At 46.6% G+C, this 27,290-nt stretch overlaps 2 protein-coding genes across 20 annotated transcripts; both read left to right on the forward strand.

Moving 5' to 3' along the window:
* Window positions 1–13,140: 13,140 nt before the first annotated feature.
* Window positions 13,141–15,386, forward strand: gbp (glycogen synthase kinase binding protein). Its single transcript, XM_030072863.1, has one exon. It carries the CDS (start codon window positions 13,270–13,272, stop codon window positions 13,780–13,782), a length of 513 nt encoding a protein of 170 aa, XP_029928723.1. The 5' UTR covers window positions 13,141–13,269; the 3' UTR covers window positions 13,783–15,386.
* Window positions 15,387–23,388: 8,002 nt separating this feature from the next.
* Window positions 23,389–26,899, forward strand: LOC115374093 (DNA-directed RNA polymerase II subunit RPB1-like). Of its 19 annotated transcripts, none has more exons than XM_030072846.1 (12): window positions 23,389–23,541; window positions 23,648–23,694; window positions 23,768–23,949; window positions 24,088–24,186; window positions 24,256–24,486; window positions 25,081–25,110; window positions 25,297–25,461; window positions 25,951–26,083; window positions 26,288–26,337; window positions 26,428–26,558; window positions 26,645–26,726; window positions 26,832–26,899. In XM_030072846.1, exons 1-11 carry the CDS (start codon window positions 23,513–23,515, stop codon window positions 26,697–26,699), a joined length of 1,152 nt encoding a protein of 383 aa, XP_029928706.1. In that variant the 5' UTR covers window positions 23,389–23,512; the 3' UTR covers window positions 26,700–26,726; window positions 26,832–26,899. The 19 variants fall into 19 exon arrangements, with proteins under 19 accessions (XP_029928706.1, XP_029928699.1, XP_029928703.1 ...); XM_030072839.1 differs by having other exon boundaries at window positions 25,951–26,038; window positions 26,141–26,337; XM_030072843.1 differs by lacking the exon at window positions 26,288–26,337 and adding an exon at window positions 26,141–26,264 and having other exon boundaries at window positions 25,951–26,038; window positions 26,433–26,558.
* The last annotated feature ends 391 nt before the right edge of the window (window positions 26,900–27,290 follow it).

The following is a 27,290-nucleotide window of genomic DNA, read 5'->3' on the forward strand; positions in this document are numbered from 1 at the left end:
GAGGGGGACTGAGGAGGACTGAGGGGGTCTGAGGGGGATTGAGGGGGTCTGAGGAGGACTGAGGAGGACTGAGGGGGTCTGAGGAGGACTGAGGAGGACTGAGGAGGTCTGAGGGGGTCTGAGGAGGTCTGAGGGGGTCAGGACTGACGGCCGCTGTCCCCCTGATGGAGTTCAGGCTTGGACAAACTCTCCACGTCCACAGATCTCCTGCATGCGGCTCCACTCCTGCTGCAGTTTAGGCTTCGTGTCGGTCTGGCCTCCAGTGTGTGTGTGTGTGTGTGTGTGTGTGTGTGTGTGTGTGTGCGTGTGTGTGTGTGTGTTTGCTTCCAGGGGGCTGGTTGCATCGCACGGCGGCGGCGGCGGCGATCGAGGTCAACCGGCCTGGCCGCCTGATCTGAGAGCAGCGTGTTCAAACACGGCGTCCGGCCTCCCTCCTCCTGCCTCCAATAACGACACAACTTGAAACTGTTAAACAGCTCAGCAGGACTCACTGTGCCTGAGCTTATCAGCATGTGGCCGCTGCTGCTGGGGTGTGTGTGTGTGTGTGTGTGTGTGTGTGTGTGTGTGTGAGAGAGAGAGAGAGAGAGAGCGAGAGAGAGAGAGCATGCTGTTGGAAATGGTCATAAAATAAGTAAAATATCACAATGTATTAAACAGTGATGCTCATTTTACTGTGCACAGGTATGAGTGACATCACTGCACCGACACACAAGCAGATTTTTTTTTTTTTGCTCTTTGAAAAATCAGAAAATTCACATGACTTCTATCAAAAACACAGGATAAAAGAGCCAATTAGAAAAAAAAATGAAAATGAAAAGTTGAATTTGTAATGATTAACATTTTATATTAAAACATCAGACCTGCAGAAGCATGTAACACACACACACTCACTCACTTGATTTCTTCTTCTGCAAGAAATTTGGCCAAAAAAAAAAAAAAAAAAAATCCCCCCCAAAAATACAAATAAAATGAATAAAAGTGAATTTTGTCCAGAGGATGAAATGCAAAGGCTGCCAAATTATGTTTTTTTTTTTGGTTTTTTTTTACCGAGGGCCCCCAGTGTGTCAGGAATGCTGTGGCTTCAGCTCCTGTGTGTGTGTGTGTGTGTGTGTGTGTGTCTCTGTACCGTCAGCAGCTTCAGTCTGACTAGAGCTGTAGCGCAGGATTAACTTCAGATTAGCTGATCAAACCTGCAGGCCAGCGTCTTACATTTGCAGCTGGGCCTTTAAAATAGAAACTAAAGCGTTGTCCGATATTCCTCTTCCACTGTCCACGCTGAGAGGCTGTAAAAATAATCGGATTTGGATTCGGGAGAAAAGTGTGGCTTAAACCAAGATTTTTTTTTTTTTAATTGTTGGATTTTAACCACAAATGAATATAAAATGACTGAAATTCCTGCTTTTTAAAATTTCCTAGGTTTAGGAAACCCACTCTAATGACTATGTATTCTATAAATCAGAAGAAATATATTATTCACTTTTTTTTTTTTTTTGTGCACCGAGACCGAGTTATTGTCTATTCTTTTGTTCGGTCTCCATCCACATCACAGGTGGAAATGTGGCTTCCTGTTTAACGTTACATCACATCAAAGGTCTGGATGACAGAGACAGCCATACTAGCGTTATCCTTTGCCAGTAAACTCAGATTATGAGGAAATTGCACATATCACACAAACAGAAGGGTCATTTATTCAGCACAAAGTCGTTATTCGATATTTGCCAGCTATGGATTTGGACTCAAGGTGCTTCCCTCGTTCCCAGTCATGCAGGTCCTGGTCCTCCATGCAGAGCTGCACTCAGGTCAGCTGCTGCGGCTCTGACTGAACTGAAGTGAAGCGAGTCGAGCTGCTCTGGGTTCAGCCCCGTGTGACTGGACTGTAAAAGACTTAAGACACGAGCTTCTGCCTGACGAGTGTGTTCAGTGCAAGAAGCTGCTGATGTTTCCTGTTTCTGTTCAGGTCTGTTGAGACATCTTTGTGTTTAGAAACCAGATCCACAGCCAGGCAGACCTGAACTGTCAGGACCGGAGCAACAGGTGAGAAGAATCAGCCCGCCGTTTTCAAGGTGCAGAGACGGAGGACGAAGAGAAAGTTGAGATTTTTAGCCTAATATTTCCACGTGTGCATGTTTCCATATTTCCACATTATGAACTTTCCTCTCTTGCCTGTGGCTCCATGTATGAGCATCAGAAGACATTTTACTCCAAACAGCCAAACAGCGGCTGCATCGCTCCTCGATCGCAGCGTCATATCAAACTGTGTCAGAGTTTTGCAGCACTTCACAAAACCATGCATTACCCATCATGCCTGCTCTTGTGTTGAAACACAACTCCCATAATCCTCTTCCCTTAATCTTGTAAACATAAACAAACGAGCAGCGCGACTCGATGAAATCTGTGCTTGTTGTTTCAGCCATTAAGCAGCAAAGATCACTTTATTCACCGAGTGCAGTGACAGCACGCTCATTTGCATCAGTATCATCTCCTCCAGCCTGTGTGTGTGTGTGTGTGTGTGTGTGTGTGTGTGTGTGTGTGTGTGTGCACTGCTGACTCATCACAGTTGTGGGGTTATATCAGCAGACGAGCTCCAAACCAACACAAACACACGGAGCTGATTGGCCTGGCTGCCTCCCAGTGGAGTCATTAGTTCCTGGTGCTGGCGTTCCTCCAGGGACACATTTGATTGTTGCGCCACAGAGCGACGGCATGAACGGACGAGCTGCTGTCTTCGTCTGTAAGGACGGACTCAGATCTCGCTGCTGCTCTGCGGCTGGAGCGGGAGGCGTTCAGCTGGGCTCCCGTGGGGCCGGCGGGGCCGAGCGAGGGCCGGGGCCCCGGAGGCTGAGCCGACTCGACTGGACTCGGGCCCTTGACTTGTGGGAACTCGCCGTGTTTCCGTGTTCTTCTCTTTTCCAGAGAAACAGGTGCGGCGTTCTCTGATGTCATCATGTTGGCAGAGGCGTTTGCTCGTGTCGGCGGAGGCGGCGGCGAGCTGCCCGACGCACGGCTGACAGAGAACAGGCCGTGTTACCACAAAACTTCTTTAATAAAAGAATCCTGAAAATAACTTTGAGGCTCTTTACTTTGAGTCAAATAAAAAACACTGGAGTTATTTGTAGTTTTATTTAGGTTTTATTCAACAGATGTGTCTGGTGTTTTCTGCTCTGCTGTTTGAAAAATCCAATGAGTGACGGCTAATTTTCACGTATAATTTCATGAATGGCCAGATGCTTGTTTTGCTGCGATAAAAATGTCAATAAAGTTCCTTGATCGTTTTCTTGAGGCTGCCGGTCGGCCCAATCCGGTTCCGCTCACACCCCTTTTCCACCAGGGCTGGTTTGGAGCCGGTGCCTGACTTAGCACCAGTTTTTTGGTTTTCCACCGCCCAAGCAGGGGCCAAACTGGTGCCAAACTGGTTCCAAACTGGTGCTAGGCAAGCACCGACTCCGAGCAGGGGCTAAACAGGAGCCAGAGAAAGAACCGATGACGCGACCGACCGCGTCATTGGTGGGCGGACTTACAGACTCAAACAGGAGCAGCGATCGCTATAAACGTAAAGCTAAACATACTCACCGTTCGTTCCGACCACGAATACGACGGGCAGCCGGCAATAATTGCGTTTTTCGCCTCTGGACCGCAATGTAGGCTGGTAAAGACACGAGCAGGATTTGCATCGCTATGGTGGGTCGTCCATGTTTGTTGTTGTGATTCCGAGCGAGCGTCTCGCACACCCACGTGATCACGTTTCACGATGACGTCATGACGTGGCTCTGCCGTGGCTCCGCTTGGCTCTTGGTCGGTGGAAAAGCAAACTGGTTCTTTGTTGGCACCAGTTAAGCACCGGCTCTAGCACCAGCTCCGAACCAGCACCAGGTGCTTTTTGGTGGAAAAGGGGCAACAGTTCCAAGAAGTGGAGGCGTAAGTGCCTGAAAGTGCAGTTCCTCCAAACGGCCACCAGGTGGCAACAAGACAGGCTACAGAGAAAAGAGCGTATGGACGTAAAATGATTAAAAAAAAAAAAACTTCTCTGAAAACATGGCGAAGCGAGGAGCCTGGCTACAGGTCGCTGTCCAGGTCAGGTGGGCTCAGCTCCACCACGTCGCCCAGCGTCGGGGTTTCCACAGGTTTTCTGGCTCCAAAAAGTAAGAAGATGGCAGGGAACAGGAGGGAAGATTTAAACACTTAAACTTTTTTTTGTTTTTTGTTTTTCCACAAGAGACTGCACTGAGAAATGTAGCTCAGAATAAAAGGGCTGGACTGGAGCTTTTTTTCTCTTTTCTGTTTTGACCAGCGGGGGCTGACCGGCCCTCAGTCCACTCAAACTCAGCCTGCGGTCCACTTTCAGACCATGAACCACCACTTGAGTACCGCCGCTGTTCCCTGAGCCTCCATGTGAGTCAAACAGTCTCCTTCAGACTCTCCAACCTCCTCGACGGCTCCTCGCTCTCTTTCTGATGATTCAGCATCCCAGGTGTGTGTGTGTGTGTGTGTGTGTGTGTGTGTGTGTGTGTGTGAAGGACTAACGTTGCGTCCCGTCACTTGATAAGTTGCTCGGGGTTGAAAGATGAAGAAGGTCGGTGGTGTGTGTGTGTGTGTGTGTGTGTGTGTGTGTGTGTGTGTGTGTGTGTGTGCACAGTGGGAGCGGCTCAGGCTCCCAACACAAACCTCTCAGTCAGCAGTGTCATCGACATGAACAGACCCCGCGCTGTGCAGCACACACACACACACACACACACACACACACACAGATAAAGCGGTGTTATGTAAGGCCTGACGGGGAGCCTGGGCTCGCCCTCGCCGAGCGGCTGCAGAACGGTAACGTGAGGTAAAGCGATCAGGACGTTTACAGGCTGTCATTACGTAATGTGTGTTTATCAATCCCACATGGGCGGGGGGGCGGCGGCTCCGGCCAAACCACAGGAAGGAGCAGGAGGAGGAGGAGGAGGAGGAGGAGGAGGACACGCTTGTCTTCCCCCTCGTGTGTGTTACCCCACAGCCAAGTGTGTGTCCACACTCCGATGTTCTCTGGCATGAGCGGCGCACAGCAGGAGTGTAAATCTCTGCGGTGTGACAGCACAACACAGACAGACAGTACAGGCAACGCCGTCGGCACGTGGAAACCTCGCATCTCCAAAACATCAACCCACCTCTGAAAAAACACCAGGACGGTTCAGTTTGGGGGTTTGCTTGGCGCTCACACTGCAAAAAGTCAAGATCTTACCAAGAGTATTTGTCTTATTTCAAGTAAAAATGTCTTATTTCTAGTCAAAATATCTCATTACACTTAAAATAAGACATGATCACCTCAGAAATTACTTGTTTTTAGACAATTTTTACTTGTTTCAAGTGAAAATCTTGAAACAAGAAACAAATTTTGCCAATGGAACAAGCAAATTTTTCCTTGTGACACAAGTGAACAAGTAAAAATTTGCTTGTTCCATTGGCAAAATTTGACAAGAAATAAGACATTTTTACTTGAAATAAGACAAATAATCTTGCTAAGATTTTGACTTTTTGCAGTGCAGCGTCAGCCCGACTGGCTCTGAGGGTTTTTCCTGATCCTACAGGAACGACAGGCGACACACCTCCTGTGCAAACAGCCACCAGGAGCAAAGAGGCTTTACCTGTTGCTTTTGACATCACGAGCGCCACAAGTCAAAAAATCAGTCATCCATGGGAGAAACTGATGAGCTTCTCCCTCTAAATCCTTCAGAAAGAAATCCTGACGTTTTTTGCTCGTATGAAAATTTCTGGCACATTTTTTTAAAAACGTGAACCTGATCGGTGAACGGTGATGAAGCTGTGGTGATCCTCCTCCTCCTCCTCCTCCTCCTCCTCCTCCTCCTTGAACAAAGAGAACAGATCGGACAGACAAACAGACGTGGAAGCTGCTGACCAGATCTGCTTTAAGGGCTCAGCAGCAGAGAGAGCGATGCCGGCGGTGAACTGATCAGGCAAAACAACCATCTGTGTGTTTAATGCAGCAGTGTTCACTTTTTAATCACAAAGTAAAGATTTGGGTTGGAAAGTGGCATCAGTGGATCCAGTCCCACTTAGAGATAAAATCATGCAGATGAAAAAATTGTCCAGGTTGGACGGTGGATCTTCCCCAGAAAGTTGACGTGGTGACTTCAGCCAATCACAGAGAGAGGACGCTCCCATTGGCTGTTTTACAATTACAGGTGCATTTGTCGCATGCAGCTCCCAACAAATCAAAAAATCAACAAGAGCGACTGATAGATGATCAGCTCCACGTTTCCAGAGGCGATGCTGAACCTCTGACTTTGCACAGGACAAGTCAAATGAATCAAACCACTGATGCCACCAAATGAACATTAAGATGAAGATAAACAATGCAATAGTGTAATAATTTGATTCTCTTTTTTGCTTGTGTTGATTTACTAAATTTGTTTCTATTTTTCTTCTTTTTGATGTTTAGGAGCCTCATTTCTGTATATATTTTTATATTTGTGTAATTGCACATGTTTGGATTATTCGGCTTTAGATATCAGTTGTTCAGTTTAAGTTTGTGTTTCGTTTTGACATTTCCTGGCAACGCCCGCACTCATCTGGTGGGCGGGGCTTAAGGGAGCGGGAGGCGGGGACAGTTTCTACGTGGCAAAGTGTCGAAAAACCACCTCAGCCCACCTGAGGGCAGAGCGCGGCTCGTTCCCAGAGCGTCGCAGGTGAGTCGGTCTATCAGCGAGCCGCGGGGCCGCCGGGCTGATCCCTCAGTTTGACTTCCTGTGGCGACGCCTCTAATCTCCCATGAGCACCGTCTGCTGCCAGGCGTCATATCTGTCCAGACTTGAAGGTCGTTAAACCTCCAGCAGCCTCAGAGGAGCGGCAGCCTTCATGTTTACATTAAAACATTAAAGCCACCGATCTGCACGTGACCACCTCTGCTCATACCCTGCAAACCGATTTTCATTACCGATTAATACATCAGTTATTGTTTTGACTCATCAGTTAATCATTTAGGGTGGAAACTAAAGCCAAAGTCTGATGGAAGAGATCAGCAGCCAAAAAAAACTTTGTATTAACTTTATAAAGACGTGAACAGAGGAAAAGAATCTGCAGCGGCGTACCAGGGTCACGGCAGGGAGGAAAAGACTCCACAGCCGGGGGACAGACGCATCAAATTATGAGAAAAAAACTCAAAAATTCTGAGATTATGAAGTCGCAATTTACAACAAAAAAAAACGATAAAACTAGTCGTTGTTCTCCTCCTGTGGGATCCAGTCTGAAGGAAATCCTGCTGGTCTGAGTCCAGAACCCCGACCTCCTCCTCAGCATCTGGACTCTGAAGAGACGTTGCTGTGACTTGGGCCGATTCAGAAGAAAACAATCTGCTGATTCTGGGCTCAGATCAGCAGGATCTCCTTGATCCTGTAGGATCTGCTGAGGGGATCAGCTGCAGGCCTGAGACACGGCCGGCGGCGGCAGCAGAGTCCGGACCAAAAAGTAAAAGAAAAACTACTTTTCTGAGTTTTTTCTCATAAATTTGTGACTTTATAATCACAGAATATTAGCCCTGGCTCCCCTGGCTCTATGATTTTAATTTACGCCGTCATAGATTTCACACGTTACGCTGGAATAAATAAAAGTTTGGAGCGTTAACGTGATAATTGACTAAAATGACGGATCAGGTGTCAAAATTGCAGTGGGTTCATTTTCTGTTGATTGTTTTATCATTTAACAAACTAATCATCTCAGCACCAGGATATCTGCTGAGGCCGGATCGCCCCCCTCCTCCTCCTCCTCCTCCTCCTCCTCCTCCTCCTCCTCCTCCGTCTGAACGCCGACAGCTCAAGGAAAACTAAACGTGTTAACTTTTTCAGAGCGTTTCACCAACTGAGTTACGGCCGGGCGCAGTCATTTGGCTCAAAATAGCTGAGTGCACATTAGTCACGTTCAGGGACACGCTGTGCCCCGACAACACACTCAATACGCTTCCTATTGAATGTGACGTTAATAATGGTGTCAGTGTTGTGTTCGCGTCCCACCGGCCTGTAGGCACACACAACAATGCAGCAAATAAATCCTTCGACTCTGTTCGCTTCCTGTTGAATGCAACCTCCTCGCATTCCAGGGCGTGTGTGTGTGTGTGTGTGTGTGTGAGAGAGAGAGAGAGAGACAGGGAGGGGGAGAGGGAGGCGTGTTGTGTTGCAGAATAAAGATGGCGTACAGTCCGTCTCTCTGAATGGAGGCAGTAAACTCGGTGAACCCGGAGCGCTGGCAGCCCTCCAACTGCTATCAGAGTTGATCCCACAGCTGAAAGGCGTGTTGGCAGCACGCTTCCCCAGTTTTTCTTTCTTTCCCCACGCCCTCGCTCCGGCTCGCCTGCCTGCAGCGCCGAGGCATTCGCCTTGTGCTGCCAAAGCAAGCTGTAAGAGCGCAGACACACCGAGCGTTTATAAAAGGAAACATTAAGAAAACAGAAAAGTCGCCGCCGCTAAAAGTTACACTGAAAAGCAGCTGACTGTAGCCTTTATCTATATATGTGCTATTGTCATAACATACACTTACTAAACAGGAAATGCCTCCCAAGAAACTTTTTTTTTGTTTGTTTTCTCGTACTTTCATGTCCAAATTCCTTTTACACTTAAAACAGTTTCCTAGAAAACAGAATATTTTGTGCCAGTGGTTCTCCAACGGGAGTACATGCACCCCTAGGGGTATGTTGGAGTAGATAGATAGATAGATAGATAGATAGATATTTAATTCATCCCGCAGGAAATTCACAGTTTTTCAGCAGTATCCACAGACTACAGATTAAATAAATTAAAAAATAAATGAATAAATAAATAAAAAATAAAAAATAAAAAATAAGATCTAAGTACAACCCAGTGTGCAAAAAGCAATGTGCAAAAAAAAAAAAAAAAAAAAAAAAAAGGAGTACTGAGCACTGAGTACTGCAGGGGGTATGTGAGTTTTTTTTTTTTTTTTAATGCATAATTTCCAAAATAATCCGCCTGCGCTATAATAAGTTCAGTAAAACTGTAGCTGTAAGTTTGATAAAGCACATGTTCTCTTCAGTTGACTCCCTGAAGGTGTCAGATGTGTGTTTGTGGTTTCAATCTGCTGCCGTGGTCGTGGAGCGAGGACGTTTGTTCACTCTGAGACCAAACAAATCCAGAAAGTGGATCAGTGGCTGAAGCTGGAAACAAGGAGGAAGAAGAGAAGAAGAAGCAGGAACACAAACAAGAGAATCTGCTCAGCATCAGGTTGTTGGTTCACCCTGATGGAGCTGGACTGACCCTCTGACCACAGGAGGCTCAACTGGTCAGGACCAACTGGACTGACCCTCTGACCACAGGAGGGGGCTTTATTTGATTTGATTTTATTGTTTTGCACTGGCCAGGGGGATCTGGCCTGAGAAAAAAATTTCAAAGTGGGAACATTAGGCCTGTTTCCACCAAAAGGTTCCTGGTAGTATCTGGGGGGCAGGAGCTACAGGAACGTCCTCTCCCTCAGCCCTCTCACCTGCCGTGTCTCCACTGAGAGGGCGAGCAGGAGGAAGGTTCCTGTAAAGTTACCGGGCGGCTGAGCGACCATGACCGGGGCATCAAAATGCGTGTTGTTAAAAAAGCCTGTTGTTAGTGTTAGCTAATGTTCTCTAAAGCTAATGTTAGCGTCCCTAAAATGCCGGCTAAAAAGTGTGTTGTTAGCATTAGCTAGCATGTTAGCGTTAGCTTGGTAGTGTTGGCCATGTTGCTAACGCTAGCTAAAGCTAACGCTAGCTAAAGCTAACGCTAGCGTCCGGCTATTTTGTTGTTTTCTGTTGACACCACATCGCGCCCAGAGTAAATCCAGTCAGCACCAAGTAAACCCCAAGCCGCTGCCCCACCCGGGAGTTTTTCGGGGCTGCTCAGAGTCCCTACCCCGAGGCAGAGCTGTTTTTTAGCCCCTGTAAAGGTTCCTGAACTCTCTCCTTCGGGGTGGTTCCGGTGGTGGAGACACATGACAGTGGCCCCGGCCCCGTAAAATTACCCCGAAGTTCCAGCAGTGGAAACAGGCCTATTAATAAACAAGGTTTGAAAACCACTGGATTATGGTCTGGGTGAATATTGGTCTCTGATTGGCTGGAGGGTGGGCGTGTGCTAAAATCGTGTAATGCACCTTTAGTCCAGCTCAAGTTTAATGGCCGTTCTACATTCACTACCTGTCACACAAACACAGACGCAAATTTTTCATTCAAGTTGAAAATTTTCAGTTCACAGGAATGATGCCAGTTTCACGTAAATTCACATCATCTGCATCAGCCGACACAGATCTGTGTCTGTTCCTGTGTTTTTAGTGACTCTGTTCGGTTCAGACAAAAATATAGAAATCATCCTCAGGTGCAGGTCGGGTTTGGTCACGTTGGCCTTATTTTAGTGAAACTCTGCTGTAAATTATAAAAATGACAACACTGAGTGGATTATCCTTCACTCAGTGGTCGACCTGTAGGCCACATGAAAATATTTTGGTAACACTTTACAAAAAGAGTACAACTATTAACGTTAGTTAATGCAGTAATAAACATGAAGTAACAGGTAATAAACATAAAGTAACAGGTAATAAACATAAAGTAACAGGTAATAAACATGAAGTAACAACTAACTAACCGTTAACTAATGTGTCTAAGAATCATTTACTAATGCTGTTCATGCTAAGGTATTAATTTATATGTTATTTAAGGGTTATTGTAGATATTATTAACATTAGTAAATGCCATAATAATCATTAACTAACAGTTAATTAACCATTACGGCATTAACTAACATTAACTAACGTTAATTGGTGTACTCTTATTGTAAAGTGTTACCCATATTTTTTTTTCTTCTAGACTTTATTTCTGCAGATTTTTCACCAGTCTTTTGGACATGACACCCACATTATCTCAAAACACAGGAGTTGTTGGGGTTTATCTGGTTCTCTCTCACACACTGAAGGACAAGTTCAACACACACACACACAGGGTCACACACACACACACACACACACACACACACACCATTCCGGCAGTGGCAGTCGGTTCGAGTGAAGTGTGAGAAAGCAGCTGGCGTTTGCGTTTGCGTTGCAGACAAACAGGAATTGTTGTTGCAGGCCGGCAGGCTGTTTACAGGCAGCGCTGACTCACACACAGGAAGGAATGAGGAAGTGTGTGACCCAGTTTTCACACTGCTCACTTCCCTGCGAACAAGCTTTTCACATCAAACACACAATTCAACAGTGGAAGTGTGTGTGTGTGTGTGTGTTTGTGTGTGTGTGTGTGTGTGTGTGTGTGTGTCGATGGCAGGGTGTGAAACCGTGACTCAACTGAACAACTCAAAACACACATCCTTGCTTACAGGAATTGAAACAACATTTTTTTTTTTTTTTTTTTGTATTTGACTGTATTGCTTGCAACTGTAAATGTTATATATTCATTCATTTATTTATTTATTTATCTTTGGTTTGCTGTTTTAGTTTTGCCATTCTGACCGTCATGGATCAGGAATGTGTCCGGAGTCATTATTCATGTCTCCAGCCAACAGGAAGGCAAAAACAAGCACTCTCACACACACACACACTCACTCACACTCAAACACACACACACACACATAGCTGGAGAATTAGCTCAGGAGTTTCCTGGTGTGTGTTGGCATGACGTCATGTGGTCGAGAGTGTTTCACCAAACAGGGAAAACAGCTGCTTCTCACAGTGGGACCATCACATCAAGAGAGAGTCACTGGGCTGCTTCACTGACCCCGGAAGTACTGGAGGAGACGGATTTATTATTATTATTATTATTATTATTGTTATTGTTGTTGTTGTTGTTCTATGATTAATTCAATGAGAAATAACAACAGCTTTCAAACTTTCCTCCTCACTTAATTTTTAAATATATATATATATATATATATATATATATATATATATATATATATATATATATATATATATATATTTTTTTTTTTTTTTTTTTTTTTTTTTTTTTTTTCCCAGTTCATACAAACTCTCAGTATGGCCTTGACCCAAAACACTTCCACTGAAAATCATCAAATCATCATCAAATATTTTATCAGAGGTGCTGATCTCAGTTTTAATTCCATTGAGCCCGTTTTTATTTTCCTCATATTTTTCTAATTTTATTCTATTCACCAAAATATTTTATTTTTCCACGCTCGGTTTTAGTAAAGCTTTTTATAATTCAAATTGGATTGAAGTGCGGTTTGTGTGTGTGTGTGCCGGGGAAAACACAGGAAGCCCGGCCGCGCCCTCTGATTGGCTGGGTACCACGTGGCAGTGATAGTAGCACCTTATATGGTCATGAGGCGCTCTTTGACTGGAGCATTCAGGTTCAGTCGGAGCTTCTGAGAAACAGAAATGTACACCGTGTTCTCCCTCACACGGCCCCCCTCTCGCTGCCATTGTCACTGTAAAGATGCTGCTATTTTGACGCCTGGGCGGCTCCGGCCTCGCGCATCTTCATATTTATAGTCCACGCGAGCATTTCTGCATGTGTGTGCATTCGGATATAGTTTACATGACGGGATATTTTGAGGTTAGCGTGCACAGAAATGTGACTGTTAACCCACACAAGCACGGCGACGTGCACATGGGTGTCTGTCTGAATTAATGGAGCAATATTTCTATGTGAACAAAGACATGCCAGTTTTGCTTTGATGCGAGTTATACATATTTATCATGGTGCATTTATTATATATTTTTATTCATTTAATCCTGTGTGTTTGCATGTTGTTGGTGTCACCGGGTGAAATAAAAAGAGCGATTCGTTTCGAGGAAAAAAAAAAAACAGGGTCAACGTGATTTCATAAAGCTGTGCATTGTTTATTTTGCCTGGACAGACAGCGGCAGACACTTACGAGTTATGTAATGTCCATTTGGGCGGAGGAGTGCAAGGCGGAGCGCGATCGGGGGAGATGCGGTAATGCCGGGCGTTGCTAAAAAATAACACTTAAATAGCAGAAGTCACCAAAAACTCTAGGAAATAAAATTTCACGTTAAAACAGTACGGATGAAGCGCACCGATCCGCTGCGTGTGTGATGTGTTAGCGGAGGAGTTATTTTATTTTGTGAACCCCCCCCCCTGTCTTACTGGTGCAAATGGTAGAGTCCAGGACGCGTCATCCATTGTTTACAAATCAACTGGTCTTGTTGCTTACTGCCGAGCAGCGTGGTGAGAGCGAGGAGCGGCCCGCGGCTCTCATTCATACCGACAAAGAAAAACACAAAAAAAAACAGGCAGAAACGCCGTTTAACTCGGACACATTTCTGCGGAAGATGCCTTGCCGGAAGGAGAACTACATCTTTCTGGAGCAGTCCGTCACCGTCGACTCCAAGGAGGTGGACGCGCTGGTCACGAAAATCGGCGAGGCGCTGCAGCTCCACAACAATAGCGGCAACCACCAGAAGACCATGTCCGTGTCGGTGTCGTGTCTCCACGGGCTCAGCGGCGGCGGCAGCGGCGGCGGCGGCGGTGGTGGCGTCAAACCGGCGACCCTCCTGAGCGGCGAGGCGGCCATGCAGAAGCGCCACGGCTGCTGCATGCGGCTCCGGAACCGGGGGCACCGCGGCGGCAGCAGCAGGGCGAGCCCGTACAACATCCCCGGGTCCAGCGACCAGGAGTGGGACCACATGAAGCCCTGGAGCAAAAAGCGCATCAGCGTGGAGGAGGACGACCCGCACCGGCTGCTGCAGGAGCTCATCCTGTCGGGGAACCTGATTAAAGAAGCCGTGCGGAGGCTGCAGGACTGTGGAGACTTCCCCAAGGCGGCCGACAACGTGCCGTGCTGATGTTGAGGCGACACGGACACAACCTTACCTCCCAGCCGAGACCTCTGGACACACACGGACTGAGACTATTTACAAAAAAAAACAACAAAAAAGAAAGAAAGAAAATGTCTAGAGTAACTATTAAATGTCACAGGATCGGTAGCTACGTTTTTCTAAATGCATCCGTTTTTTTCCTCCATCCGGTCCCCCCTCCTCCTCCTCCTCCTCCTCCTCCCCCCAACCATTCGCTACGGCTAGCCGCCCGGCTGTCAGCCATGTTGTTTATGTTTGAACGTCTCCCTGTGGGTCACACGTTCAGGGAAGTGCTCGCTGTACCTGCCCGGGGACGGACGGAGCGAAGCGCCACCTGAGGGGCCTGGAAGCTGCGAGGTCAGGCCGGCCTCCTGAGCCCTGAGAGGGGGGAGCACAACACAAAGCTCCTCCTGACTGCGGAGCTCCGTCTGTCTGTTTGACTTGTGAACAGAGACGGGAAGTCTTACACACCGCAGCCCTGCTTCACTTCATGTTATTGTGGGGTCAGGGGAGTGTGTGTGTGTGTGTGTGTGTGTGTGGAAATTATGGCTGAAGTGTAAACTTGCCATTCCCAGATCACTGATTTGTGTGTGTGTGTGTGTGTGTGTGTGTGTGTGTGTGTGTGTGTGTGTGTGTGTGTGTGGTAGGGCTGCACGTTATGGACAAAATGCCACATGAGTTCACACTTATTTGAAATGTTGAGCGTGACACCAGTGAGAATGGAGCTTTATTCAAATGGATGGAGAAAATGCTTCTTTTTTTTTTTTTCATCTGTTTTATTGACCAGAACAGATCAATCAGTGTCTCAAGCTAAACTCTAAATTTGATTTTGTCCATATCGTTGCGTTTTGAGGCGGTAATATCGCTCATGTTCATATCTAGAGGAGGATATGATAGTGAGCCGTGGTTCAGCCCGGGTGTGTTGTGTGGGAGGTTTGTTCCCTCTGACTTTGTTTACAGTCTGTGTTGCTGGGTGTTACAGAGCAGAGGAAGTGCCTCCCCTCGTTTTGTTTTGTTTTTGTTTTGTTTTTTCTCATGTCAGGTTGGGTTTGTGAAGACGGTTTGCCTCTTTTTAGTCCATGTGCCATGAAAGTCCAGGAGCGAGCAGCTGCTCATTTAGCTCAACTTCAGCCAGAGAGGGGGAACTAATCAGGAAAACGAGCCTCTGTTGTGTTGCTGTGCAGAGGAAGAACCTGCAGCTCTGTTAATGGCAGCTTGGCATTTTCTTCTTTAAAAAAAAAAAAAAAAATCACAGGGGGACACACACGACCATCTCACCATGTGGGGGGGTTGGGGGAAAAGAAAATGTGGTGTTTTGTTCCCACTTGGGCTGGGTGATTTGTAACGTGTACTATCTTGTTTGTAATGCTGGGAAAAGGTCGGCCATCACACGACGACAGTACTTTGTGGTGCTTCACCTTTTTTTTTTTTTTTTTTTTTGGGTTGAGAATTCCAGTGTGGAGTTCATTTCATTTTCCTCGTTTCTCTCTGTGTAAAGAAAATCACCATGACTGCTTCGTAACGAAGTATTTTATAATGTGCCTGAGTATTCAGGGCTTTTTTTGGTGTCTTAATAAACACTTTTTTCCAAACCCCTGTCTCTCTGTAGTCTCTCTGCTGCTGTGACTGTGACAAAGCGAGCCTGCAGGTTGTGGCCTTTTAAGATGATACTGCAAGTTTTCTGAACACACAAACTTATCTCCCCTCCTCGGTGAAGCTGTTTGGCTGGATAACTGGATGTTTTATATCCCTGCTGTGTAGGCAGACTTAAACCCCTTGGCCTATATATTTTAATCCTGAAAATATGGACCCCCTCCTTCCTCGTCGTCCTCCTCCTCTCTTTCCTGTGAGAGTGTGGCCGGCGTGGTGTTGAAGGACACACGCTCATTATCATGCTATAAATACTCCCAGTGGATCACAGCAGGCAGGCATGACACCAGCAGTGAAAAACATGTTTTGCTACAGCGGTTTTCTCCCTGCACCTGGTGTCCGCTGGCTCCCCCTGCTGTCCGCTCCCTGCCTGTTCACGGCGGCCTGACAGGCGGCTGACATCATGTTGGGGCCTTTTCCCTCCTCCTCCTTGTCCTGTGTGATGTTTGGCATGGTGACGACCCGTCCCGCTCAGGCCGGGGAAGAGGACCCGTCTCCAGCTGAGAGGACACAACTAATGATCATTCTCACTGCTGATTGAAGCTGCTGGCTTTTTATTTCAATTAATTACTTTGGCAAAAATCAAAAAATACTGACAAAGCATCATGGGAAGTGATCAAATTGCTTCCTCAGTCTGACCAGCAGCCAAAAAAAGATGTAAAGTGTTAATTTTCTAAGGATATGAATGGAGAAAAGGCAGGAAAAGCGTCTTAAAGGAGCTGGATGTTTCTTTGATAAGTGACTTTCAAAGCAACAGAGACTGTTCAGCGCCGATCAAGGACACGTCCACCCGTCCAGGTACGGCCTGGACAGACGTGACGTGCACAGCTGGCACTGAACACTTTCTTCTTTGATTCCATTCATTCGTTGCTTTTTTTATTCCCTCCCTGAGTCGTTTTTTTTTTTTTTTTTTATCATCGATGTGAATTAGCAGCTCCTGGCTCTCAGCTCAGCCTCCCACACAGGCAGCCTGACGCAAGCAGAGCACAAACCAAGAAGTAAAAATAGCAAAGCTGCAAATGTGACTGGGAGCTCTCTCTCTCTCTCTCTCTCTCTCTCTCTCTCTCTCTCTCTCTCTCTCTCTCTCTCTCTCTCTCTCTCTCTCTCTCTCTCTCTCTCCCTCTTTTGTGGAAAAGGTGACACAGCACTTTCTATGTTTGATCGTCCTGCCTCGTTTAGCTGCTGCTCTGAACCAGACAGGCTCACACTGAGGACAGCAGCAGGGTCGGGGTCGGGGTCGGGGTCGGGGTCGGGTTCGGCGGCGACGGGACAAACCAGCAGCCTGGAGGTCAAAGGTCAGAGGTCACAAACATGCCTGCAGTGATCAGATGTGAGCAGAGCTGCCTGGGGAGGAAACACGACACAGGAGAAGAAAGCAGAAGGAACGGCTTTCCATGTTTAGGGAGATCATTTTCAGGTCAGAGGTCACAGAAATAAATGGAAAAAGGTCAGAAATAAGATATGGAGAGAAAATACTACCACTACTGATAGCAATAATACTAAAAATAATAATGATAGGAGAGATTCAGGTTGTTTTCTCCACAATAAGCGTGTGATTTTGACGGCTATGGACATCAACATCTTTTATTAAACTGAAATCTATATTTTCATATTACTTGGTTCATGGCAGAAAACACTGAGATCAGCACCGACCTGATATTCCTTGTAGTTTACAGGACAGCTTTGAAAATAAAGATGCATCGAAATGTGAAAAAAGCAGGAATCAGAACTTTATTTACTTCATGCCTTCTGCACTCTGGGTCTTTTTATCTTTTTAACTTTTCCATCCAGCGGTGACGGCTCCGACTCGTGTCTCAAGTCTGGAAAAGGCTTTTACATGGAGGGTAGCTATACAGCCAGGAAGCTAAATTATAACTATAATTATATTTTTAATTATAATTATAATTATAATCCTCCTCAGATCCCCTTCACTGTCATCTATCATCCGTCTTCTACCGCAGTTTGTGATTTACTACATTTCCCAGAATGCTTTTCAACAACCACCAGAGCGGGGACATCAACTTTAAGAGGTGGAAATAACTAAACACATTTCCTCATGTTACTGTAACTGAGTAGTGCATTTTAAATCAGATCCATAACAGAGAACAGATGATCAATGACAGCACCGTGGAGCCTTTCACAATAAAAGCTCAGTCGGTGAGGATGAGAAGAGGAAGCTGCTTCTGCTTTGTTGGTTCCACTTTTTGTCATTTGAAAATTTCACAATAAAAGCTGCACCATGAAAAACTGCATTCCTTCATTTTTATGGCAATGGTTAGGGATTATAATTAGGATTTTTATTATTTTATATATATATATATATATATATATATATGACAGCATATCAGGGCCAATGCGGGAAAAACAATTTTGGAGCTATTTTTCAGAATTTTTTCTCATAATTTTGCGATTTTATAATCTCAGATTTTTTGAGTTATTTTCTCATGAATTTACGACTTTAATCTTAGAATTTCTAAGTTTTTCTTGCCTTTTCTTGCAAATTAGTGACTTTATAATATCAGAACTGCTGAGTTTTTTTCTCATAAAAAAATTCATATCCATAGGCCAGAGTAGCGATTAAAAAAATCTTTCAACAAAAGAAATAAAGAGTCCTGTCAAAATAAAAGCCCACCCCCGGGATCCTGGGTTTCAGAGGCTGTCACACACTTTTCCTTCACCGCCTCGTCCAGTGGTTTTGTTGTTGTTGTTGTTGTTGTTGTTGTTGTTGTTGTTGTTGTTGTTGTTGTCCTCGGTGCAGGCCGCCGTGTGTCGGGTCGGGTCGCTGCGTTTCTAAAGAACCTTAAAGTGGGTCAAGGTGTTCCAGCTCGTCGGCTCACCGGGACAAAAGAACAAAACCATCAGTGAGAGCAGCTGGGCCGGTGTGTGTGTGTGTGTGTGTGTGTGTGTGTGTGTGTGTGTGTGTGTGTGTTGCAAAACATTCTGCATGTCACCTTCACTGTGGAGTTGCTGAACTTCAGGTTGTGCCTGTTTCAGTGAACTAAACACTGTCTGTCTGTCTGTCTGTCTGTTTTCTGTCTGTTGTGTGTCTGTCTGTTGTGTGTCTGTTGTCTTGTTGTCTCTCTGTTGTGTGTCTGTTGTCTTGTTGTCTCTCTGTTGTGTGTCTGTTGTCTTGTTGTCTGTCTGTTGTCTGTTGTGTGTCTGTTGTCTGTTGTGTGCTTGTTGTCTGTCTGTTGTCTTTCTGTTGTCTTGCTGTCTGTTTTCATCATCATCATGTCTGTCTGTTGTCTGTGTGTTGTCTGTCTGTCTGTTGTCTGTCTTTTTTGTGTTTGTTGTCTGTTTGTTGTCTTTCTGTCTGTTGTCTGTTGTCTGTCTGTTGTGTGTCTGTTGTCTGTCTGTCTGTCTGTCTGTTGTTTGTCTGTTGTCTGTCTGTCTGTCTGTCTGTTGTGTGTCTGTTGTCTGTTGTCTTGTTGTCTGTCTGTTGTGTGTCTGTTGTGTGTCTGTCTGTTGTGTGTCTGTTGTCTTGTTATCTGTCTGTTGTGTGTCTGTCTGTTGTGTGTCTGTTGTCTTGTTATCTGTCTGTTGTGTGTCTGTCTGTTGTCTGTTGTCTTGTTGTCTGTCTGTTGTGTGTCTGTTGTCTGTTGTGTGTTTGTTGTCTGTCTGTTGTCTTGCTGTCTGTCTGTCGTCTGTCTGTTGTCTGCTGGTCACAGACAACAGACAGACGACAGACAGATGACAGCATCACTTTACAAACAAAACTTTATTTTTATTTGTTCACGTTGTTATTATCAGGTTTCATTCACTGTGTGATTAAGGCTTATTTATAGGAACGTGTTAAAAACCTGTCTGTCTGACTGTCTGTCTGTCTGTCTGTCTGTCTGTTTGTCTGTCTGTTTGTCGCCTGTCTGTCGTCTGTCTCTGCTGCTCTCGTGTGGATCAGACTGGGAGGTGCAGCCTGAGTGTTAAAGGGATATTCCACCCTAAAGCTCTTGACACATGCTTTTATCAGACAGCCTCTCCAGGTTTCACTTGGATCTTATTTTTGGTTTTTATGATCCAAATTGTTTTTAAACCTGATGAGTTTATGGCTTGTTTTATTTATTTTATTTAATTTTCATTTATTTATTCATTTTTTGCTGCCTTTGTGAGGGACTTTGTTGCGTGGATTTTGAAAAGTGCTCCGTAAAATAAATAAGCAAAGATTATTATAAAGCACTTCAGCACATAAGAAACAGCTGTTGGTTATTTACTTTGGATTCTCTGGTCCTTTTGTGTGTGTGTGTGTGCGTGTGTGTGTGTGTGTGTGAGAGAGAGAGAGAGAGAGAGAGAGAGGTGTAGTGCCACATTACGGCCACCAGAGGGCAGCATAAACCCAGGAATCACAGCCCCAACCCCACACTGCTGGAACATATAAACACATATAATTATAATAATAAATTCAATTTTCTTGTCATTTCTTTCATATTTTTTTCCCCTATTGTTGGTATTTTCTACAAATTTTATAGTCATTTCCTTTACTTTTTTTTTTTTTTTTTTTTTTTTTGCTAATGTCATCGTTATTTTCTTGTAACTTTACTTTTTTTTTTTTTTTTTAGCTAATTTGCTGGTATCTTCAGTCTTTTTTTATATATATAAATTCTTAATTTTATAGGAATTTTCCTGTAACTGAATTTTAAATATATATTCTTCTTCTTCTTCTTCTTCTTCTTCTTTATCAGTATTTTATTTATATTTCATTTATGTTTTTACTGATATATTTTTTTGGTTAAATCCTCAGGTTTCACAGGGCTGGAGTAGAAGCACAGCTGGACGCAGCCTCACACACACATGAAGCTGCTGAAATCTGAAATCTGTTCACGTGAGGCTGCTGGCTGCTCTGAATCCTCCGGCTGGGAAATGTGGCTGAGGATAAGAACGCTGTGATTTCAAGGTGATCTGTGAGAGTTTGCTGCTGCTGCTGCTGCTGCTGTGAAAATTCAGCAGTTCAAGGAGTTCAGCCGCACCGACGGACCAGTTTTGGTGCTTCGACACAAACCTGAAGGATTCATGTCCGTCTGGCTGATTTAGCTGCTGTGGGTCTGCTGGTCCATACGGGCTGCTTTAACCAGTTTGATTCACCTGTTTATTAAAACTAGTAACCTGTTAACTAAAATTCAATAATTCTGCACTATAATGTGATGAAAATCAGCTTCATATGAATGATGTAAAACAACAAACTGTAGGGCACATGGGTAACCAACTTTTGAACTGTTCACCGCCTTAAAGTGAAACTTTTATTCTGCATTTGATAAATGATCAAAGTCTGATCAATATTCTGATAAAGTTTCATATTTCTCTCAATGCGCATTGTGTGTTAAAATATTCATCATGGTCTGGTAGTTAATCTGTGTTTGTGTGCTGTGAATTATTTAAAGGACGTGTCAGTCATGTCTGTTTCATGGGTCGCTGTGCGTTTTTTCATCAGAGGAAATATTCCAGCTCTAATAGCTTGGCATATTTACAACGTGATCTTTCACAACATCATGTGGCAGAATACACACCTTTAGTTATCACAAATCTGTGATGGTGCTGTTGAAAAAAAAAAAAAAGAATTATCTTCAATTTATGGTTCTTCAATTTTATTTTTCAGAGCAGACAGTGTACATGGAAAATCAGAATTCAGTGAAAACAAGGACATTTCCTCTGTAAGTGTTGTTAATTAGTAATCGCATTAAAAACCAGAATCTGAAATGTCACCAACACGAAGAGACGGGATTGTTTGAGGCCAAACTGAGAGTGGAGATCCTCGCCAACCGGAGGAGAGGCGCATAGATGGTGCTGGTTGGAGGCGACGCAAAGACTCAATATTTTTTCTGACGACTTCATGACTCACAGGGTTGTGGCTGCAGGCCTGCCTCATGTTGTTGTTGTTTGTCTCTTAATTCCTGTGGAATGGCTGGTTTATGCAAATCTCAGAGGATAAATTTACACCACGTCCAACGTCACTCATTCAGGCCGAGCGGGGCCAACTGGCACCAAACGCCACGGGAAATGAACGCAGGCCAGTGGGGGAATGGAGGCTCGCTGCAAACCGTCTGAACAGAAGTACTGGGCCACAGCTCTGCAGCTCTGAACTCAGGTGTTTCATTTCTTGTTGACTTACCTTGATGGTAAGCTTTATGCTCGGCAGCTGGTGAACATGACTGAGCAGACTGAGCTGCTGTGATCGCAGGCTGACTGAGGTGCTAAATGGCACCTTGTTATTGTGCCTTTTGAGTGTTTTGTGTCGCGAGCTGCACAACATAACACATACCTGACACAGAAGACACAATTAAGCCCTAAAAAAGTAAATATAGCAGTGCTGTAAATAGAAACAAGAAGGGCTGTGGTGATGAGAGAAAAAAAGAGAGAAAGAACAAGCAGATGAAATAACAGAAATAAGGGAAGAAGCAAAGAAGTAAGAAAGAAAAAGTTCGATGTCACTCCTGGTTTTCGGCTCTTTCAGCCTCTGTGTCATCTCACTTCTCTTTATTCACAAACAGGCATCAAATATTTACAGCTTTCATCACCTCGAGAGTGTGCCGGGCTCGCCTCGCTGCGTGCCGCTCGTCAGCCGAGCGTCTGCTGTCGCGTTGAGGTCAGTGAGCCCGGCAGGTCTGATCACCGACTGACCTGCAGGCAGCTGGGAGGCCGCGGCTGCATCTGATCAGAGGCTGGCAGCACAATGGCAGCTAATTTACTGCAAACTGAGACGACAAAAGGGAGGAAGGGGGAGGGAGGGGGAGGGTTATTAAACTGGAGCCACTCTCTGTTTTATTATTTCATCTCACATTCTGGTTTCAGTCGAGGAGCTTGTTCTCGCACGCAGCAGCTTCTGAGCCGACTGACAGTACACAGTGAAGAGAGGGAAAGATAAACTGCTTTACCCAGGAGGAACAAACTGTCATTATGGAGAGATATGAGGAGTACAAAAAAATGATTACTGTAGCTGCAAATAAGGCCAGAGAAGAATGTTAACTGAATTGCAGAAAACTGTGGATTGTGTACATTTGTAAATTATCTTATGTCTATTAATTCAACATTACACTCAAGAATTGTATTTATCCTGTAAGGAAGGACACATGTACATGAGTGTAGTTTTTGTCAGCATCAAGTGAAATAAATTTAATTGATATAATATTAGCCCTATATGGGATAGGCGTTGATTTTTATCAGGACCATGCATGAAAATATCATTTTGTGGCTGATATTCAGTGCCAAATTTAAAGGGTTATCAGACGTATTACCTGAAGTAAACATGAAAAAAGCCTATTTTAAGCCCAAACTCTGAACATAACCTGGTCTGGAGCAGGTTGTGTTTGCAGCATATGTTTCTGTGGCGATGAAGCCGGGTCAAAAGAGAGAGCCGTCTTTGTGACATGACAAACTCTGGCTTTAGACTAAAAACACCTCGCTAACAGGGCATTGGGCAATTGGGCAAATTCAGCAAGTAAACAAACCAATCGGTGGACTGGGTTGCTGGGCATCGCATGCAGGGTGTGGAGAAAAACTGAGGTGGCATGGCTTAAACTGGAAGTATGAAGCCTGAAATGATTGGGATTGATCAGAAATCTTTTTATTACTGACTGAAACAATTATTAACAACTATTTGAAAAAAGTCAAAATTGATCTACATATCTAATTTATTGATCACAATAGTAAGCAAACTGAAAAGCAAAATGTTTTCAATATTCTTATTAGTGAACACATGAAGTATTTTGATAAAAAGTTGAAAAACTTTGTGCTAGCTCCATTGTACTGGCAGTAAAATGCAGTATGCATTGTGTTATGCAAGATGCAATATGCTATGCAATGAAGTGGGAGAAGTAAATGGGAGAAGTGATTTCATTTTATATGAGAATTTTCAAACAGCAGCAGCGCATGGGACACACCTGCTGAATAATGATCCACACCCCTAAAATGTTCAGCTGTTTCCAACTAACCAATTGGGCAGAGGAGAAGGTGATTGGATGTCTCAGCAGTTTAAATGGAGGTCCAGAAGGCAGTATGCCAGGCTGGTGTGGTGAGACACTTCCTGTTGTTTGGTGCATGATCTTGGTTCTTGGCTTTCCTGCTTCATCTATCCAGAGCTATGGCAGAGGCCATGGGATTGCTTTCGAGGTGAGTTGAGATATTGTGATCAATTTTCTTTCTAAAAAACCTGATTTGTTATATTGTATGTCAGATGTAAATGATGGCCTTTAACTGTTAAAAACCTTGTCTCTAGGGTGTTGCTGTTGTCTCTTGTAGTTCTGGGGGAACATGGAACAAATGGTTAGTAGAACTATAATTTAAATAACTGTTTGCCTCACACACTCCATCCACTGACACACATTTCTGCCAACAGCTTTCAGTTTTGGATCTGAGGCCTATTCTGAGAAGACAAGAGATGTTGAAGAGCAAACTCCTCATTACCAAAGTGGTTCTGACTATAGAGGGTCTCAGCCACATGCTGCTTTTGATGCAGCCTTGAGTTTCTTTAACAGTCATAGTGGAAACTGGCCCAAGCAGCCTAGCTACCAGCCCCAGGTGTCCAAGCAGCCTAGCTACCAGCCCCAGCGGCCCCAGGTGTCCAAGCAGCCTAGCTACCAGCCCCAGCGGCCCCAGGTGTCCAAGCAGCCTAGCTACCAGCCCCAGGTGTCCAAGCAGCCTAGCTACCAGCCCCAGGTGTCCAAGCAGCCTAGCTACCAGCCCCAGCGGCCCCAGGTGTCCAAGCAGCCCAGCTACCAGCCCCAGGTGTCCAAGCAGCCCAGCTACCAGCCCCAGGTGTCCAAGCAGCCTAGCTACCAGTCCAAGCAGCCTCAGGTGCCTCAGCAGCCTAGCTACCAGTCCAAGCAGCCTCAGGTGCCTCAGCAGCCTAGCTACCAGTCTAAGCAGCCTAGCTACCAGCCCCAGCAGCCCAGCTACCAATCCAAGCAGCCTCAGGTGCCCCAGCAGCCTAGCTACCAGCCTAAGCAGCCTAGCTACCAGCCCCAGCAGCCCAGCTACCAATCCAAGCAGCCTCAGGTGCCTCAGCAGCCTAGCTACCAGCCCCAGAAACCCCAGGTGCCTCAGCAGCCTAGCTACCAGCCCCAGAAACCCCAGGTGCCTCAGCAGCCTAGCTATCAGCCCCAGCAGCCTCAGGTGCCTCAGCAGCCCAAGCAGCCTAGCTACCAGCCCCAGAAACCCAGCTACCAGTCCAAGCAGCCCCAGGTGCCTCAGCAGCCCAAGCAGCCTAGCTACCAGCCCCAGCAGCCTCAGGTGCCTCAGGTGCCTCAGCAGCCCAAGCAGCCTAGCTACCAGCCCCAGAAACCCAGCTACCAGTCCAAGCAGCCTCAGGTGCCTCAGCAGCCCAAGCAGCCCAGCTACCAGCCCCAGGTGCCTCAGCAGCCCAGCTACCAGCCCCAGGTGCCTCAGCAGCCTAGCTACCAGCCCCAGAAACCCCAGGTGCCTCAGCAGCCTAGCTACCAGCCCCAGCAGCCTCAGGTGCCTCAGCAGCCCAAGCAGCCTAGCTACCAGTCCAAGCAGCCCCAGGTGCCTCAGCAGCCTAGCTACCAGCCCCAGAAACCCAGCTACCAGTCCAAGCAGCCCCAGGTGCCTCAGCAGCCCAGCTACCAGCCCCAGAAACCCAGCTACCAGTCCAAGCAGCCTCAGCTGCCTCAGCAGCCTCAGGTGCCTCAGCAGCCCAAGCAGCCTAGCTACCAGCCTCAGGTGCCTCAGCAGCCCAAGCAGCCTAGCTACCAGCCTCAGGTGCCTCAGCAGCCCAAGCAGCCTAGCTACCAGCCTCAGGTGCCTCAGCAGCCCAAGCAGCCCAGCTACCAGCCCCAGAAACCCAGCTACCAGTCCAAGCAGCCCCAGGTGCCTCAGCAGCCCAAGCAGCCCAGCTACCAACCCCAGGTGCCTCAGCAGCCCAGCTACCAGTCCAAGCAGCCTCAGGTGCCTCAGCAGCCCAAGCAGCCTAGCTACCAGTCCAAGCAGCCCCAGGTGCCTCAGCAGCCTAGCTACCAGCCCCAGAAACCCCAGGTGCCTCAGCAGCCTAGCTACCAGCCCCAGCAGCCTCAGGTGCCTCAGCAGCCCAAGCAGCCTAGCTACCAGTCCAAGCAGCCCCAGGTGCCTCAGCAGCCTAGCTACCAGCCCCAGCAGCCTCAGGTGCCTCAGCAGCCCAAGCAGCCTAGCTACCAGCCCCAGAAACCCAGCTACCAGTCCAAGCAGCCTCAGGTGCCTCAGCAGCCTAGCTACCAGCCCCAGAAACCCAGCTACCAGTCCAAGCAGCCCCAGGTGCCTCAGCAGCCTAGCTACCAGCCCCAGAAACCCAGCTACCAGTCCAAGCAGCCCCAGGTGCCTCAGCAGCCTCAGGTGCCTCAGCAGCCCAAGCAGCCTAGCTACCAGCCCCAGAAACCCCAGGTGCCTCAGCAGCCTAGCTACCAGCCTCAGCAGCCCAAGCAGCCTAACTACCAGCCCCAGCAGCCTCAGGTGCCTCAGCAGCCCAAGCAGCCTAGCTACCAGCCTCAGGTGCCTCAGCAGCCCAAGCAGCCTAGCTACCAGCCTCAGGTGCCTCAGCAGCCCAAGCAGCCTAGCTACCAGCCCCAGAAACCCAGCTACCAGTCCAAGCAGCCTCAGGTGCCTCAGCAGCCCAAGCAGCCCAGCTACCAACCCCAGGTGCCTCAGCAGCCCAGCTACCAGCCCCAGAAACCCAGCTACCAGCCCAAGCAGCCTAGCTACCAGCCTCAGCAGCCCAAGCAGCCTAGCTACCAGCCCCAGAAACCCAGCTACCAGTCCAAGCAGCCTAGCTACCAGCCCCAGCAGCCCAGCTACCAACCCCAGGTGCCTAAGCAGCCCAGCTACCAGTCCAAGCAGCCTCAGGTACCTCAGCAGCCTAGCTACCAGACCCAGAAACCCCAGGTGCCCAAGCAGCCTAGCTACCAGCCCAAGCAGCCTAGCTACCAGTCCAAGCAGCCTCAGGTACCTCAGCAGCCTAGCTACCAGCCCCAGCGGCCCAGCTATCAGGCCAAGCGTCCCCAGGCTCCCCAGCGGCCCAGCTATCAGGCCAAGCGTCCCCAGGCTCCCCAGGTGCCCAGCTATCAGGCCAAGCGTCCCCAGGCTCCCCAGCGGCCCAGCTACAATTATGGCTCTGATCCATCTCATATGTACTCAGACTGGTGAGTGATTGCTTTATCTGCTCTTGACTGACACAAAATCACTGTCACACTGTTGCAGTAACTTGATGCCTTTCATTACCTCAAAGGCCTGGCATGGATATGGAAGCACCCGATGCCATCAGCTGGGGATGGGGTGCTTAAGGCATCCAACTGACTCAGTGCCAGAATGTAGGTACAGAATTTTAGTTGTAGAAATGTGTTCAACATGTGAACCCTTTGCCATACTGTGGCTCGTGTGAAGTTTAAGTCAACTAACTAGTCCTCTCTTTTCAGATGGTGCTGCCCTGCAGACTCCATGGAACTGATCTTTGTTGACCTGTGCATTAAATAAGTTTATCTTACGCTTGTGATTCTGCGTCTTGTCTCAACTGTAGGTTCAAACTAGTGTTCAACCTTGAAGATGCAATGAAGGGATTCTTTAATTTCAGCTGAACTGATGCTTGGTGTTACAGGCTCAGGACAGAACCAATGCCTCTTTCTGGCTCATGCAAGAACCTGCTTTCTTAGTGGGGTCGTCTACTGACCTACAATGAGTTTCACTATCAGCTGTGAGGATGCAATCAGTTGAGCAAACAGTTTCCCACTTTAGGCTAAATGTATTGATGCTACTGCCAAACAGTTAAGTGTATCACTGTTTTTGCAGCACTTAAATGCCAGGAGAAACTAGTACAACTAGACTGGTCCCATTTTTCATTGAAGACACTGCAATGTACTGTTCAGATGAGCAACAAG

The sequence above is a fragment of the Myripristis murdjan genome, chromosome 16, assembly GCF_902150065.1.
Source record: "Myripristis murdjan chromosome 16, fMyrMur1.1, whole genome shotgun sequence".
NCBI classification, from domain to species: Eukaryota; Metazoa; Chordata; class Actinopteri; order Holocentriformes; family Holocentridae; genus Myripristis; species Myripristis murdjan.